The sequence below is a fragment of the Anoplopoma fimbria genome, chromosome 20 (assembly GCF_027596085.1).
Source record: "Anoplopoma fimbria isolate UVic2021 breed Golden Eagle Sablefish chromosome 20, Afim_UVic_2022, whole genome shotgun sequence".
In the NCBI taxonomy this organism is placed as follows: Eukaryota; Metazoa; Chordata; class Actinopteri; order Perciformes; family Anoplopomatidae; genus Anoplopoma; species Anoplopoma fimbria.
In genome coordinates this window covers 22,945,752-22,963,780 of record NC_072468.1, presented here as the reverse complement: position 1 = coordinate 22,963,780, position 18,029 = coordinate 22,945,752, and the positions used below count along the sequence as shown (strand labels likewise).

Here is an 18,029-nt window from a genome sequence, read left to right as displayed (position 1 = left end):
GGAGTACAAGCTCGAAACGAATATAGTAAATCTGCTGCACACATACAGCAAAGTGCGCAGGAAACTGATATCTCCGAGGCGTACACTTGTATCCTGTGTGACTGTTATCATCTGACCACACACGGATGAATTAAGTAGCAGATCTGGATGCTTCCAAGTCACTTTTTTCTCACACGTCACTGAGCCAGGCCATATCATCGAACGCATAGCAAGACATGCATCGTCTGGATTTTTAATTTGAACGCATGCATGAGCAAAAAAATCTTAGTGAAATGACAAGTGTAACCATAGACTTATGTCATATTTCATTTTTAATTGACTTGTATGTTAGATTTTCACTTTCAAATACATTACGTCGATGCAAATGAAAGCCCAGGTTCTGCAAAAAGAAGCACAAGTGATCCTGAGTTCATGGCTCCTATGTAGGCTTGAGAAGATCTCTTTATCTGCAGAACTAAAACACTTAGCGTTGTGTTTCAGGTGTCAGAGGTTTACTTTGAGAGAAGCCTTAATGTTCTGTGCATTAACTTTACTTTCAGCTCAGAGCAAATCCCATATCTGTCATTAGACCAGATACGCTTTTTGTTCTTCAACAATCTAATTTAAACCAAAGCCAAATATTGATTTTAAGGTCATGCTAGGTTAAATACACTGAATCCACTTTACCTGTAGCACTTATATCTATATTTTATTTAGGCTATTGATCCCATTAGTTGGCTACAGGCTCTGAAATTATTTATTATTTTTGTTTAAAGTATTCTAATGCATTATGGTTATTATAAATAGAAAGTATTTATCTTCCCCCAGCTGTTTGCTGTGAACTGAACAACAGATTTACTGTGAGTTTACAGTTGGGGAAAAGGATCAATGGTCTTAATTGCACCTGTCATAGTAATAATCTATTTTTAACTATACTCCATAAAATATTAAAGTCTGTGATGCAAGAGCCATAACAATAATGATATATGAAATATATATGAATTCTATAGAGAGTGAGATTATAATTATTTTAACCTTGCAATAGCTAACTTTTTAGCAGGAGAAGCGCAATAATAGATACAATATGTCTACATGTGCTGTCTGTGCAAATGCACATGCAGGATCCTGCAGAGGTATATCGTATGCATCGTGTGTACATAAAGAAACTACGGAAGCCCTAAACCGACATAATTCAGACTTTTTTCTTTTTTTTTTATGCCAGATATCACAAGAGATCACAAGTTAATTATGTTGTTATCGCAAGAAAACCAGTTTTGTAATTTCGAGATGACAATGTAATTAACTCGTTATCACAAGAAAAACAAAAGATCGTTTTCTCTGATTACTCACAATGTTTGAGTCAAATCAACCGAACGGAAATGCATTCAAACACAACAGATCCAGCTGAAAAGGATGGACTAGGTGGAGAGGGCAGAAGGATATACGTGTGATACACATGCAACCGTTTTTCAAAAGAAGGTGTTAATAAGGGTATATACGAGATTAAATGGATTCTAATCAGAAGAAGTATAAAACATGTTGTCTGTGTCCCTTATAAATGAAAAAAGAAAATAACATAAAATGATCAGAGAATCAATTGGTTGCCGGAAAAAACAATAAATGAATAATTTCTGACAGTGACTTATAAATTTGAGATGACAGACATCTTTGAGTACTTGAGATGTTGTAAAAACACATGACCCCATAATTCCTGATAATGATTGATATATTAGACTTCAGAATATTCCTGACCACAGTGGAAATATCTGACTTTTACTTTGTAAATCTCATAATTGATACAGTAATGATTTTTTTTTTCTTTTCTGTATGCAGTCAGAGATGTCTTGACTCAAATGTTTTAGTCATTATCAGGAATTTATCATATCATTTTTTTTTTCCCGTAACCAAGAATGAAGACATTTCCTTCGCATTTTAGTGGTATTTTCTTAAAAATGTCTAAAAGACACAGAGAAACATTTAACAGTGCTTGTAAATCTAAACTATTTAGTCTTATTCCCATAGATGTATTTTACATGTACCCTCGTTAACACTTTATTTTGAATGTACGTGTATCAGCCAACTTTGCCAAGTCTGTCGCTGTCAGATCAACAGCCTGAATACATTCGTTGCCTTATTTGACCCCGAACATTATAAGTAATAAGAAGAAACAACATTTTGTTTTCTAGTGATGACGGCATAATTAACTTGTGATCTCGAGATAACGGTATTAAAAACAAAAAATGTTTGAATAATGTCCGTTTAGGGCTTCCATAAGAAACAGTAACTTCCTGCCAAAACCTTCTACCAGGTGCCATCCACAGTATCTAAAAAAACAAAGACCTGGAATACTGTAAAGTGCAAAATACCACAGAGACAACATGACAACAATGACGTGACTCTTTGACAACAGTGTGTTCTGCAAAGTGTGTTCTTAAGTTCTCAACTTGTTTTTTGGCTTATCTGTACGGTGTTTGTGAATTTATCTGCATTTAAAATGAAAGAGTGCAATGGATATTATTTATTAATTAAAGCGAAAAAGACTTTCTTCTATCTGTATGATTTTGCTGTATATGCTTGGTATGCCTTTTGACCTGCAGTCCGTCATTGGTGGTGTCCAGTGACATGGTGATCAGAGTAGCTGTTTAAGAAAAGTTTAGACAGTACTGTCATTTTAACTTATGCAGTTACAGTATGATTTCAATATTATTATTACAAAGGGCAACCGCATAATATATTATTTTTCCCTCTCCAGAAGATATAGATAATATTCTGGTGTCAGTATATCCGCCTCTCTTTTGTAGCAAGAATATATTGGTAGGCTGTATAGATTGTACTACGGCAAAACTTGTGTTTTTAAATCTTGCAAATGAATTCATAGTGGTGATGAGTTTTGGCTTGATGTGTGTGTGATCAATATCGGTCTGATTGACATGGCTTGTAGCAACGGCCAAGGGTTTATAGACACCTTTCTACAGACCTGTGTCAAATAGTTGCAAGTAATTCTTCAGTTTGTTTTTTAACCAGACGGGTGGGGGTCTGCTGCATGAGCACCACTCACGTGTTGAGAGGTAAGTTTTCAGTCAAAGAAACGTACTTTATGTCGCACTTGTTGGCAAAGAAAAAAAAAAGAAAGTATTTGCAGCTGCTGTTTGATCCAGGTCTGTTGTTTCTCTCCATCAACTTTACATCCTTTTTGACACCTTTGTCTCTCTTGCCTTTTTTCTCTGTAGCAAAATATTCAGACATTGTGACCTCATGTTGGTAGATACACACATTGTTTTTGACTACATGTACGACTTGACCTCAAAAAAAGCACACTACTTGAAGTACAACTGGATCTAAAAAGCTTAACTATTTTTTTTTTGTAACATATCACCCACATGAATCATTGTCTGCCTCTTGAAGTCATGTCAGAATCTTAATGCTGTATACCCATGTTACATTCCATTGTTTTTTGGGACAGTGCTTATATCTCTGTGTGTGCTTACAGTATGATTGATTATTTTCTTTTCCTATTCTCTTCTTTTGTAAAAAAAAATAATATATATATAATAAAATAAATAAATAACTCTCAACACTGTACATTATTTATGGAATAAAACATCCAAACACTTATGTTTGAAACTTCACCTGTGGATTTTCGTTCTTTATTGTCACACATGTGCTTCTCTGTGTTCTGAATAAACCTATATGAATGTGCTGAGAAGAGCATCAGGTCACACAACGTGACTTGATTGGTGTTATATTTACTCTGCATGGAAACATGGTGGCAATTCAATGTCAACTATTTGATTGACTTGGTGGCTTTAATGAACCCTCGAGTGACAATCTCTCTGGTCATTTTACCAACACAAACTGACAAAACATTACTCCTTTGTGCACTATTATAAAGGGATAATATACCACAAGCTTATTTCATGTCAACACATTGGAAGGATGTTTATTCTGCTGCTGTAAAATCGTGTAAAACAGATGGAAAGTCATGAAGGCAACCCAATGAAATGATGCGAAGTGCGGTTCTTTTATTCACACTAACTTCTATTTGGGATTTATCACCAACACAACAATATTCACAGTTTAGCCAGTTGGCCGTGTGACTGCAAGATACTCCATGAATGAGAAAAATCCTTGAACGACCCTGTTTGGAGTACTTGGATAACCATGAGAGCTGTGAAAAAAACCTGCATTGTCCTGATTGGCTGATGAAAAACTCCCATCAGTAAGCTCGCTCATATCTGCGAGCGGAGCCTCTGAAATGATTAGTCAAAGGATTTTCCACCAGTGCCTCGGTCAGTCCATATTACATAAGATGGGCAATTCCCTGGGGATGATCCGGGTCTGTTACTGAACCGTTCACTTCACATAACCGAGCGGGATTGTCCACAGTTTGGCCCCCCCTTAATTGCGCTTTGAAAACACCTTAAATCGAAGCAAAAATGCTTTGATGAATCCCATGGGTTGGGGGGGTGGTGCGAGAATAAAAAAAATAAAAGAGGCTCCACCGGAGAAAATTGGCAGTGCCTCAGAAAGCATGGCTTGGGTTTCTGCCGCCCAACATTTGCAAAAAAAGGAGGCTTAAAAAGATTGAGCGGCCAATCAGATTTGAGATACAGGTAACCAACATTGTTATCACTGTGGTGCTTTGTGTTGTTGTTGGGCAAGATGTTGGGAGATGCAACTGCTCAACTTCTTGTTAAGTATCATCTTGGATTCATAATACTCCCTCTCTTTCTGTCCCCCCCCCCTTCCTTCCTTTCCCTTCCCTACCCCACCCCCCCCCCCTCTCTCTCTCTCTCTCTCTCTCTCTGCTTCCAAGACTCATGGCTGTGGAGGATGAGTTAAGGGGAGGACCCGTGATTGAGCCAAAAACCAGGATTTTCCCTGATCAGGTCTGTGAGACTGCTTCCTCTCTCGTCGAAGTCCGTACGATGGCCCGTGCTGTCTCCTCTGCTATCCCCCTCTACCTCTCTTTTTTTCCTCCCCCACCTCCTGCTGTTATTATTTCGTCTGCTGTGTGTCTGCGGGCCCTCTGATTGTCTTGCCCTGTCCCCCTGGTCCCCCCTGTCCCCCCCTGTGTTTGGGTTTTTTGACTGCCATCTGTCTGCCAACATACCTGGGAGCTTTGAAGATCAGAGAGTGTTGTTGCTGTTTGCATTCAGCTCTAAAAAGCGATGGAGATGTCTGATTCCAGCTGGGTCTGTGAGCATTTTCTCGGTCTGTGGTGATTGTTTCTGTCGAATGTTTCTGCCGAGCATGTCGGGGGTAAAAAAAAACAAAAAACTCCTTAAACCTGTTTCACACATGATGTAGAACCAGATGTTTCACTCAAGTTATTGAACAGCTGAGCCCCAAAACGCTGCGTGGTGATGCTGCTGTCGTTGTGTCTTCCCTCCTCGGTGGTTTTCATTTCATGCTCTCAGCCCGCTCATTTCTTATCCTGTCAAAGAGAACTAGCCCACCTCCAGGCATGACTCATGCTTTAAATATAGTGTGTGCGTGTGAACATATATATACATATAGATTTATTTATATATGTATTAGGTTTTGAGGAATAATGCTAAGAATGGAAGTTAATGAAAGGCAACTGCTCATGCACAGAGACTTGGACATTTATACATATCAGTTTATTTTAATGACAACCCAGACAGAAATAAATACTTTTTTTCTCTTGATGGTTTTCACCAGTAATGGTTGAGGAAGTACTCAGAACTTTAACTAAGTAAAAGTAGCAGTACCACAGGGTAGAAATACAAGTTTCAGGTAAAAGTCATGCTCTCAAAACGTTTGCTCAAGTAACGCTATTAGCATCGATATATATTTAAAGAAACAAAAATAAAAGTAGTCATCATGCAGAATGGCCCATTTGAAAATAACGTATAGTATATTATTGGATTATAATTACTGAAAAATTCCCATTGCAGTAGTAAAGGTGGGACTACTTTGAATGGCTTTATATACAGTTTGAAGGTTTGGGAATTCAACTACAGGGATCAATAAAGTCTTATCTTAACCTAATAGTAATAAATCATATTCTATTTGTTGATTATATTTTGCATTATTAATTTTAATGGACAAAGTAAATAGTAACAAAAGACATAAAATACATGTAGTGAAGGAAAAAGGAACAATATGTGCCTTTAAATTGTTGTAGAGTAGAAGTGTAATTGTATGCTAATTGTAAGTACTTGTACTCAAGTAAATGTACTCAGTTACTTCCCACCACTGGTAACTTGTGTTGCCAGATTTGACTGAAACCAAGTAGCCCAATCATTATACAAGTTGCCCCATTCTTTGCTTCAGCTGTTGGATCAGATAAAACTGTAACTATATTTATCTATATCTCAATCTATCTATTTGAGTACTTTCTAAGTTAAATGTTACGTTATCTAGAAGAGGTGATGGTCATTTTTCATTAAGGTTTGGTTATAAAACATACAGGAATTATCCCTAACCGGTACCAAATGTTGGGATTTCTCATAAATCTATTGATGTGAGTTATATTTCTCATCTTAGCCTTTAAAAAAGCTCCTTTCTTTATCCCCACTTGATATGTTCCTTCTTTCATTTGGTGGTAATTATGGATTTTTGTCAATTAACTGCATGAAAAACCAAAGAAATGCCTCATGGCAGATTTATAGTCACTCATCAAAAGGGAGCGAAAAAATAATGAAACATGCCAAGAGGGAAGAGCTGACAGAGCCTCACACTGATGGTCATTATTACATCTAATGTGACAATTACATAGAGAAATCCCACAAGGCTACACATAGAAAAATGTATGAATATATATTCAGCATTAAAGATATGAACACAAGTCCTCACTATTACAGAGTTACTAGGATTCCGTTATGGTTACCAATTGACATCATCAAATGCTTGTTTTGTCCAACCAACTATCCAAAAACCAAAAATCCTCAATTTAATATCATGTAAGACAAAGATAATCAGCTAATTCTCATATTTGAGAACCTAAAACTCATAGAACATTTTGCGTTTTTGCATTAAAAATGAGTTAATCATTGATCAGAATAGTTGCTTTAATTTTTCTCTCGACTGACCAATGAGTAATCGTTTCATTGTGCAGGTAAAGTTTACAGCGAAGGGCAATGATTTGAGTGCCATAAAATGTATGCACTAAGGAAAAAAGTGTGTGGGATTTGATCTACTGCAGAATATAACAACAATAAAAAGTTAAAAGTTTCACATTTACTATAAAAGAAAAAAAAACTTGACCTTTGCAGCCCAATGGCTCATTTTGAGTCTTGTTCATTGTCAGCTAAAAAGGTGTTTTACTGAATATGAGTATTCTGTTTTAAAAGATGTAAAAAAATTTTTTTTAAAGGAAGCTTCAAGCATTTTCTAGTACAAGGCCAAAATAGAATTAAAGCTAATTATTACATTGAATTACTGATAGCAAACTCTATTCTCTCTCTATTAACAAGTAAAACAATCAATTGGAGGTGAAGATCGGTTCCTTAATCTTTGTGTGTATAAAAAATAACCCATGATTTTTTAGAATAAGACAAGTCAAATATTTAATCCCATACAACAACAAAAAACGCTCCAAATCACGTTTCGAGGGAAACATATATTCGGTGGCAGTTTTAAACAGTTTAAAATACATAGTTAACCTAAATAACGTAACACAAAACACAACAAAACTACTTGATTTACACAGGACATGAACAGCAGTCTCCCAGGTGGAAGCCCCGTGCATTTTGACCCATCCACCACCAAAATCTCCTCCTTACAGACTTCTGCGGACTCATTTGAAACTCGAATTTCCCTCGAAATGTATTTCACAATGCTGTTTTGGTGTATTGGAATGTAATTTTCAAGAAACAGGGCTGCAGTCCTTGAAGAAGCATTAAGAGAATGGTTAAAGGGTTACACTAGCATTTAGCAGCCACACATGGCTTTATATCTACCAGTGACAATTTAAGCTCCAATACTGCCTTGACAAAAATGTTTATTGGATTATAGAGCAGCACACTGAAGGCAGCATCCTGCTTAACATTCAGACTGTGCTGGAGGTTATCTGCAAGCTACAGGGCACCTTCAGTGTGGTGTTCGCCAAGGATTGTACGACTCCTACATTTATGGAGTCCTTAGTAAAAGTAGAATTGTTACTTTACTCTAACTGTACCATGTTTATACCATATTTAAGATACTTAAATACAATATGATTCTTTTGAAAGGAAGAAGTTTCATTCTAATGTTGACGAAGCTAAAAAAAATCTTAAAGACGAGATGGATTGAAAAATCTTTCAGGTATTGTTTTCAGGATATGAAAACCTTAATCAGAGCACAGAGACACAAGTCAGTGGTGAGAAAATTTGATTGAAGAGTTGACTAAAAGCTAATAAAAGTATGGCTACTGCATTTAATAACAATAGAAAACCTAATTGCTGAAGTCTGGTCCTCTGGTTGCAGAAAGAGGTCAGATTAAATAGAAGTCTAATAAAAAATGACACTACTTCTCTCTTGATTTATTACCTCAGTAAACATCGTAAACATGAGTTTATGGTCTCAATCTCTAGTTTCAAGTCTTCTTCAATACATCATGATGTTCATTTAGTAAATTCTGGTCCCATTTAGAGTCAAATAGACCATAGAGCAGGGTATGCTTTAGGGCGTGGCTACATTGTGATGAACAGGTCACGACTATAACATTGTCCGGTCTACGTGTTGTCCCCTTCTTCTTCTTAGAACTTTAACCCTTTCATAGTGTGTATTTAGTTGATGAACAAAATTTGGGTCGTCTAAAAATGCCTTATTCAGCATTAGGTTTTACATAGCTCCACCCTCTGTGACACTTCTGGTTGCAAAATAACCAAGATGGCGACGGCCAAAAACCAAGATAGCTATTGTCAAAATGTCAAATTTGAGGATTCAAAACGGCAGTCCACAAACCAATGGGTGACGTCACATTGACTACTTCCACTACGTATTAACAGTCTATAAGTTTATCCAATAGTTGCCCAATATTTCACACAAATCTCTACCTCATGGTAACGCTAGAGGAAAAAGTCAAGGGATCACCAAAATCATTTGGATACATCATCTGGTGACATTGAACGCCTCTACAAAATTTCATGACAACTCATCTAATCCACGTACATAACAAAGTATTTATCACAGGACCGTTTTATTGGATTGGATTGTATTCTATTGTAGAGGTGTTTCTGTTGCTGCCATATAAATAAGTAAAAACAGTAGTTTAAACACAGGAAGAAATAAAACGCTCCTTTAAGCTACATGCAGCTCTCAGTGCTTGTCACTAAAACAGACGGTGAATTTTGTGAAGCTGTTCTACCAGAAACTACAGGCCCGTTTAGTATCTTAGCTCCGGGGCCTCGTGTTAAAACTTAAACTACAACACTTAAGACGAGCAGACACTTCAGTCCAGTATGGAGACGCTCAGCTTTGTTGTGTGAGACCGGTGCACAGATTTGTAGCAGCTGAGAGAGCGAGCATCAAATAAACATGGAGAGAGAGAGGAGAGGCTTGATGCCATTGTTTCCTCAGGCCTCCGCTTCCAGCTTCCAAAACAACACCCCACACTTAATTAGACCTCACATAATAACACAGGTGCATTGATGCCATACAACAGTATCCTGTTGCCTGCAAAATAAACATGCACTGTAAAAAGTGGACTACCGTAGTAACTGCTGTATCTGCAAGTCAGGTAATAATAAGGTAAAAAATGCCAAAATTATTGTGACAGTGTATCTGCAGGCCTCGATAAAACATTGAAATCAGGTCTATCAAAAAGTCTTGAATATCATTTAATCTTAGTTTTTATTTTGCCTGCTGTTGACAGTAATATTTTTTTGTATGTGGTTGCGTGATGTCAGGAGAGACATTATACACGTATACAACACTATTAATACTACTAGCAACAGTAGAAAGTAACTTAATTGACTCTTATTCGAGTGTCAATTTGATCAAAAACTTGGTTAAATACATACATCAATTTTCTGCCACTTATCTGGGTTCAGGCCATGGTAATTGGTTAATTTAATCCTTAACTAAATCCCGCCCCTCAAATGCAAACTAGCCAATCATAGCGTAGCATCAGCTCTGATCAGAGGCCAACAACTATCCAGCTGCTCGATAGACAATTCTCATGCAATTGTTTCAGATTTTTCTAGATTTGGAGCTAGTCATGGTGAAACGTTTTGTAATAGTGTGACTCGTTACCGGGAGAGGTTGGAAGGACATATATTTAAATGATATTACATTTATTAGTATAGGGCTGTGCTAAACAAATAAATGCATTTTCATTATAACATTTACTTATAAATTAAACAATAAGTGAGTTAATACACTTTGAATTTATAATTAACAAGCCTTTTGAGATAATCAATGCCAGATAAACTATTTGAATCATTTTACTTTTTACAGTATCTGTTAATTACTGCACATTATCAGTGGTAAAAACTGAAACACTTGCTATCAGTTTTTGTTACATTTAACTGTCGTATTGATCATTTATAGAGCCGTTCTTTAGATTTTCCTGAATGTTAACGATATAACGGCTTCCTTACAGCGACATTAATCATATCAGTGTTTCATTCATATAAGATTTGTTTGCACTCGTTGATCCGTGCGTATTGTTGCAGCTCCTTGAATGTTGGTCATGTTTTGAATGTGTGGGGTGTGGTGTGTGTTACATTAGAATGCAGAGATCCCCTTTTCTCTGTTGTTTCTCTGTGTTAATTAGATATGGTGTGTTTATGCAAATATAATTCTGGGTTTTTACGAGTGTGTATATATTTATCTCCATAGAGTACATGATTGCATGCTCGATATCTACGCATGTTGTTTTGGCGCTTCTGATCTAGGAAACATGCAAAGATGCAGCTTTTCAAAGTCTATTGGATCAATCAGCTGCTTTCAGATGCAGATGGCGTTTTGGAGTGCACGAATTAACAGCATTTCCTTTCTTGTCCTGAGCATGATTTCTGTTATTGATACTCCGCATGGCAAGCTGCTTTAACGCTTTCAGGCTGTTGGGTTGTCTGATGATGTTGTGCGTGAACGGTTGCCATTATGTACGTGTATGTAAATGTGCGTTAGTAGGCATTTTTAGGGATATTTATGTCCTTTGTTTTCTGTTCCTTTTTTTTGTTGTACATTCGTGTATGTATTGTTTCGGGTGGCTGTTGTTTTTCCTCCAGCTTCCTCCTTCCTCTGCCTCCTGCTTTCAATCCTCCTTTTCCTTTCCTTCTCCTCTCCTCTCCTCTTATGTTGATGAGATACGGTGATTTCTCTTAGGGGAGGCGTCAGTCCATCCTAGTGCAGCCCCGTCTTGCGCCTGTCCCACCCCGAGTAACCAGGTAATAAACAAACCGGCAAACTCTCACTCTCCATCCATAACCTGCTGCCTCTTTTTTCACTTCTACTGTTCTCTATGTGCGTCCCTGTCCATACGCATAGCATCCTGTGAACTCACTGCAAGTCAAACACACTGACAGGCTCACTTGCTTCTCCATTAGTCTGTCACAGAGTGTTTGGACAGAGGTTACGTGAAGGGCACGCCTCCGTGTTGAAAGAGTGACAACAAAACATTGCAGAGATTTAAAGCTGCACCCAGAAACTTGGCAGGGAGGGGACGTTCATCTTAAAATGTTATGTCTGAAGTGTAGTAACCATAAATCATGTTATGCAATGTCAGTACGCAGCAGCAGGCTGAGTGATCACTTCTTATCCAAGGATAGCAAACGTACGAGAGAGGCTGGAAATTGCATGAAGATGAATAAAAGCTTGGATTGAAAATGACTGTCATTTCCAATGTCTCGTTCCAGACAGGGAGCATTATCACTTGACAAAAAGAACAACAAAGAGGCTCTGTTTATTAACTCACGACAAACTTAGGAAAATCAACTTACTGGTTGCATCCAAAATTCCATACTAACATGCTTTTTAGTACGCTAAAACAGTATGTGAGATTAGTTAGTATGTCCGAAACCGTAATATGAAACCAATAATACACAAATTGCATACTATTTCTGGTGAAATTTTACAGTATGTAAACACTGGACACTACACTATTATTAATATCCCACAATGCCATGGGGTAGGGACAACAACTTTCATATCAGATAATGGCGGACAGCTCTGTTATGTCAATAATGCTTCAGTTTAAGAATACTTTGCTAAGCTTAATAAAGTGCTGCAGGAATAAGTCTAAAAAATAATTAAATGAGTCAGCATTTTTGTTTTCCGGTTCCCTCATCTCAAAGTCAATGTTTTGCTAGAAATAAGCTCTGGAAGATTATCTTTCTGGACAAAATGGAAAAATCCAATTGGCTGCTTGATCCAGGGCCGACACAAAAATGATATCTATTTATTTTTTAAATGAGTTCAGACTTTTTGATTCTCACGAATCATAATCGTTTTGTCATTTGAGGTTGGCACAGGTTACCATGGTTACTCTTCTCCAACCGGCAAGAGGGCTCTCGGGAATTGACAATTACACAAGTTGACAAGTGCATCTGAAAAGATATATACGACTTACATAAACGATAGAACACATATTGAGTATGAAGTGCGTAGTGTAGTGTGAGATTTTGTTTGTATAAAATGTTATTCCTTTAAGAGACAGATAACTGTTTTAGCTTACTTGTGGGTTTTTTATTGAAGACCTTCTGAAGGTGGTGATATGAAGGCAAGAAGCTATTTCCAGTAAAAGTCCCATTTGTTTTCACCATAGACAATGTTACATGACTCACAGTTGGAGCTCCTCTATGGAACTAATAGGCATGACACTCTCCTGGTTGAGTCATCAGTGCAGAATATAACAATTAACCTTATTTTTTCCATGCACACATCTTGCTCCAATGCAAAGTCTCTTCTTCTCTCCCAAATGATGAAAATGTGTAATTTATGCACAGTAGTGGCATTGTATGCAGTAAGCTTCCTTCTGCTTCACAACACACACAAACAAAGTGACATTTTTCTTTGTTTGACCAAACTGGAAAAAGGTGGTAAGCTGCTCTGGTTTTGTTGTCACCCTCCGAACACAAAAGCATGCCTTCTTGTATTCACTGAAAATATGCTGCGACAGACCTTGAAGAGTTTATTTGAATTACTTGAAATGAATTTGGTTGCTTTTTTCCACTTTCTGTTGACCAATGAGCACATTACACGCCTTGGCAGAAATATATAGAAGTACTACAGCAGCGTCAACCTTTCTAATGTCTTTTCAGAACATTAAACATTTAAATGTTTTGTGTGTGTTTGTTGCAGCCCTCTGCAAGTGACAACGCAAGTCAGTCATAACCAGCAATCCACAGACATTTATGACAACATTTATTGCCCGCAAATTATTTTCATGTCATATACGGAGACCTTCCTGTAACTCTTTGCATTGGGTTGATCGTTGAAATGCAGAGAAATACAAAATAATCAATGAACACCATTGATTCTTAAGCTCCGATATTTTAAGTTGATGTCATTTGCAGATGATCAACTCAGATTTTCACTTTTCACATTTAATTGTCACCTCATTTTGCCCCTGGTTAACTTTGAATATATTAAACATTTGAGTCGTAATAAAAAGTATTACTGTTATATGTACTAACAGGATGAACATTCCCTCTGGTTCCTACAATTGTCCAATGACAATGCATTAGTTGATTAATAAACAGATACAAGATATTATTTTAAAACCATTTTCAATGCAAACTTTTATTTTTCTGCTAAGCAGCAACGGAAAAAAATCTGAATTTGAAGGGAACACACACAACCACATGTTTATGGCTCTATAGACTTTTGTCCAGATTTGTAAACAAGAAATAAGATATGAAATGTAAAATACGTGGTTGAAAGCTCCACTCTTGGTGATAAATCTGTCCGAAAGTCTCTGAAATATTGTGTGTATTCTCTTTATTAGAGATTTTTTTTTTTCCTCACATACACAACATATTTTTTGAACTTACATTTCCATTCAGTTCTTCATCCCTCCCATCCCAGCACGCCCTCAGATAAACAACGGGAATTATGGGAAATCTCCGTATCTGACCCAATCCTTCCCTGAAGAACACTGATTAATGTGCACATGTTTTATTTTGTTGGTGTGTTTTCTGTGTCTTTCCAGCGAGTCTGTGTTTCTGATATGTATGTGTTTGTCTGTGTGTTTTGGCACCTGGGCACATTATTTGGTTGAATGGTGGCGCTGGCCGGTTGTTACGGCGCGTCTGAGGATGTGTGAAAAGCGTACTAGGTTGTTTTTTGTTCGTTTGCGTCAGAGTTAGAGCTCTTCGCCTGGCAAGCTAGTCATCTTAATCCATACGGGGGTTCTTTAAACTTTAAAACTGCTATATATAAGTAAATTAAACCAACACTGTGAGAACGATTTTGCAGTTTGCTCTGTAGACATCCACCAAATTGATTGGAGGTTGGAGGAGATGGGTAAGAACCTGTGTGTACGATACGTGCATCATTACTACACACCGAACATTTCAGTTCTCCACTAAGTGTTTTGTGTTTCTGTCTCTAGTACCCCCAATATTTCATTAACATAAGAAAGAAAAAAAAACACTCTCACACCAAGCGATAATTGAATGCACCAAGTAATCAAACAGCCCACAGAGAGTGAAGCAAGCTTGGTAAGTTTAAAAAAAAAAAAGGATGTCAGTAAACATTTTATGCCATGTCTTTGTTCAGCTGCTTGATTTCTTGAGTTTAATAGACATGTGTATTTGGTCTACACATGGATATTAAACGACGCTGTTGGTCGTGTTGGAGAGTAATGAAACCAGTGTTAGCGGATTCATGTTACTGGCATCCTGTAACTGTCTACTGTAGCTGTTCATAGCACCAGTTAGCAGCTATACAATGTGATCGTCCATTTTGGTTCTGATTGAGAAGAGAAAAGACCCGTTAAATCACACCAAATTTTGGGGTAATTTTTTTTCTTTTTTCGTTCTTCTTTTCACTTTTTTTTTTTTTTTTAAGTGAAATGGAAACACCTTCCATTCACAATGGACACACCCATCAGACACAGTTTATCCAGTGATAATATTGCTTTTTGATTCACAACTGGATGCAGACCAAACGATCCCTCCTACTACTTCCTGTCTCTCCCCTCTACGGCACGCCATTCCATCCATGTTACAGTATTTCATACTTCTTGCATTAAAGTGGTATCTAATGTCATACATATTTTTTCCAATGTTTGATAAAGAAAAATATTTCCACGCTAATTTAGATGGACTGCACTCAGAGTAATAACGTCTAGACGGCAAATATGCCAGGCGAGATAAATTAAGTGCAATTATTTCGAAAGGTTCTATCAGAGGTCTGATGGTAAAACGGTGATTTTCAGCTTTCTAAATGCTTCTATATTCAAATCATCTTGCAGCAGCTCTTAGATACGTTAAGTACCCTTTTGAATAGAGTCCTCATAGTTGTCTATTGGCACAATAACCCAATTGTTTTCTCTTCCCACTGCTCCTACACAGACGTCAGGGAACAGGACTGGAAGTGAAGTCTTGCAAACAGACTTTGATATAAACTAATAATCAAACTAGCCTTGCATTGCTGTTATTCTGCACCAATGTAGGTAAGAAAAGATGGCAAAAACCAAAACTTTGACTGAATCACGAATCAAAAAGCTCCGACCCAGGATTAACACCCATGCAGTCAGCTCATGGCTATGCCGTCAATGGGTTTGGGTTAGACATTTTGGTTGGTGACTTTGACAGGTTTGGATTTCCTGCCAGGCTATAAGATGCACCTTTATCTTGCTTTTTAAATTCAGCGCTAAGCTCTTTTTATTGGCTTGACGTTTTTTGTGCATGTTTTTTTTAGTAGCAGGCTGATGCTGCGGTATGTGCTTTTAAGATGTCTATAGAAGCCATAAGAGTTGTAGAGTGGTTCTTTAGTCTTTAATTTAAAATACTTTCGCTCACTTCAAGTTCGCACATTTAAGTCGTTATTGAACATGATTTGTACTCGTTGGCAAAGACACTTTTCGTGCCTCTCGATAAACCCTCCTTGCTGCTCATCCAGAGAGGATCAGGACCCTTTGACCCCAAGAGTTTTAACTCCCCTTCATGCCCTCTCTCCCTGTGTCCCTTTTCCTGTGCTGCCATTTCTATTGGTGTACGTCATGCATCAACTTCGTAACTCATTTGTCTCTCTCTCTCTCTCTCTCTCCTCTGTCTGTCTGTCTCTCTCTTTCTTTTCTGCGTGTTCCTTCCAATCCTTTATCACTTGTCGTTTATTTTTCTAATTCCTCCTCACTTTGCTTCTGCCATCGCTTTTTATATGTACTCACTCCAACCGGATCTTTGTGTTTGTCAATGTCTGATGTTTACCCACTTCCACACAACCCGATCACATTCCTTCTCTGGTGATTTTTCCTCCTTTGTCCTTCTTCCCATCTTTACCTCACTATTCTTACTTCCTCCCACACTCTCACACCTCTTCAACATGTGATTTTTTATTCCCTCTACATGTCACGTTATCTGCCTTGATTGGACATCTCCTTTACAACTCCTCACATCCCTCCCATCGTTCATTTGAATGGCCTCTCTCCTACGACCATCTCTCCCCGCTCCCACTCCTCTTTCCCCTCCCCTCTCTCTCTATCTCGCCAGGAGACCCAGCTTTCCTCCCTGGGTTCTGCAGACCCCGGTGTGAAAACTGAAGGTGGAGGGGGAGGTGGTGGAGGCGGAGGAGGAGGAGGAGGACAAGGAGGAGGAGCGGTAACCAACCATCAAGGCCTCAGAGCCCCTTCCTCGGGCATTTCCTCCGACAGCTCGCCCCACAATGGAGTCCTCCCCCAAACTGTAGACCCTCCCTCTCTACCCACTCCTCATCAACATCCTAGTCAGAATGGAGAGCTCCGTGGCAACCAAACATCCTCCCCCATGACAACCTCACAGGCAACAGGAACCACGGCAACAGCAACTACAGGCATAGCAGAAGAAGGGGGAGTAGGTCAAACACAACACTGAGCCAAATCAGAGAGAGATGACACAAAAGAAAAAACACTGTCCCCCGTCTTTAACATTTAGCGAGACAATATTTTGAAAAGAATTCGCCGTAGGTATCCGTGTCCCCCTGGCAAGAGAGAGAAGAAAAAGTGTGCGGGTGACGAGTAGTAACCACACAGCCACTGTACAGTGCATAACACATGAACACACAACACAAAGGGCTCCTCAATGGACACTTGTTCTCTTGATGCTCACATGGAGCTTCAGTTAGTATCAGTCTTGCAGGACAAGATAATGATACCTTATCACATACTCCTTGAATCAGTCAAACAAAGCATTTGACGTACACGCCGATATGTGAACACCTGCTCCGTGCACTCATTGCCTTTTCTGTGGCTTCATGAGAAATAATAAAAACACGTAAGAGACAAGCACTATAGAATGTCTTGCACCCCAAAGACTTCATAGTAGCCATTAGCAAGTGCTATAAGTTGGCTTGTAGTAACCCATTGACTCCCATGGATGTAGGTGCGTTAAATATACCTATCCTGAACACGCCAGGCTGCAACTTGTCGAGGTAGAGATGTGGTGATGTAGTCTGGCTGTCTTAGTGCCTTTGAGTGTTTTTCAACAGGGTTTTCCTATAGAGATACGAGAGTAACAGATGGAGATCCAAGTTAGCTTTGCTAGTAAGAGAAATTATCCGTTGGCGGGAAACAGAGATTCAAAGACACACGATCAAGCGTCGTAGAGGTTTGACTAACCGAAGACATTTTTGGGAACCTTCTTTTTCTTTTTTCCAACTAAGGGACTTCTTGTTTTTTGGACTGAGCTCGTGCAATTTTCTCTTCTCAATCTCAGAACCGATCTGTGATAAACTGGTGCTAAACAGAAACAAATGGTGCCATTTTCCAAGTCAAATGTCTGTGTCTGCCATAGCACTGCCTCTTTCATGATTCACTCACTGTCTCTTCTCTCTTTCTCTCTCCTGCGATTTGTCTTTGACAGGACTCGTATTCCCCCAGTATGTTTTCTACGTGTCTGTGTCTTTGTTCTTTGTGCATCCTGTTGTGTTCTTATGTCCAACAGGGTTGATGGGGT

The 18,029-nt window shown here is 38.3% G+C and overlaps 1 protein-coding gene across 1 annotated transcript in view; it reads left to right on the top strand.

Moving 5' to 3' along the window:
• Window positions 1-16,949, top strand: part of syngap1b (synaptic Ras GTPase activating protein 1b) — a gene marked incomplete at its 5' end in the record, with an annotated part of 129,281 nt that extends 112,332 nt beyond the window's left edge. Inside the window, 2 exon segments of the mRNA XM_054621394.1 lie at window positions 4,796-4,868; window positions 16,590-16,949. Coding sequence (XP_054477369.1) covers window positions 4,796-4,868; window positions 16,590-16,949 — 433 coding nt within the window.
• Window positions 16,950-18,029: the final 1,080 nt, after the last annotated feature.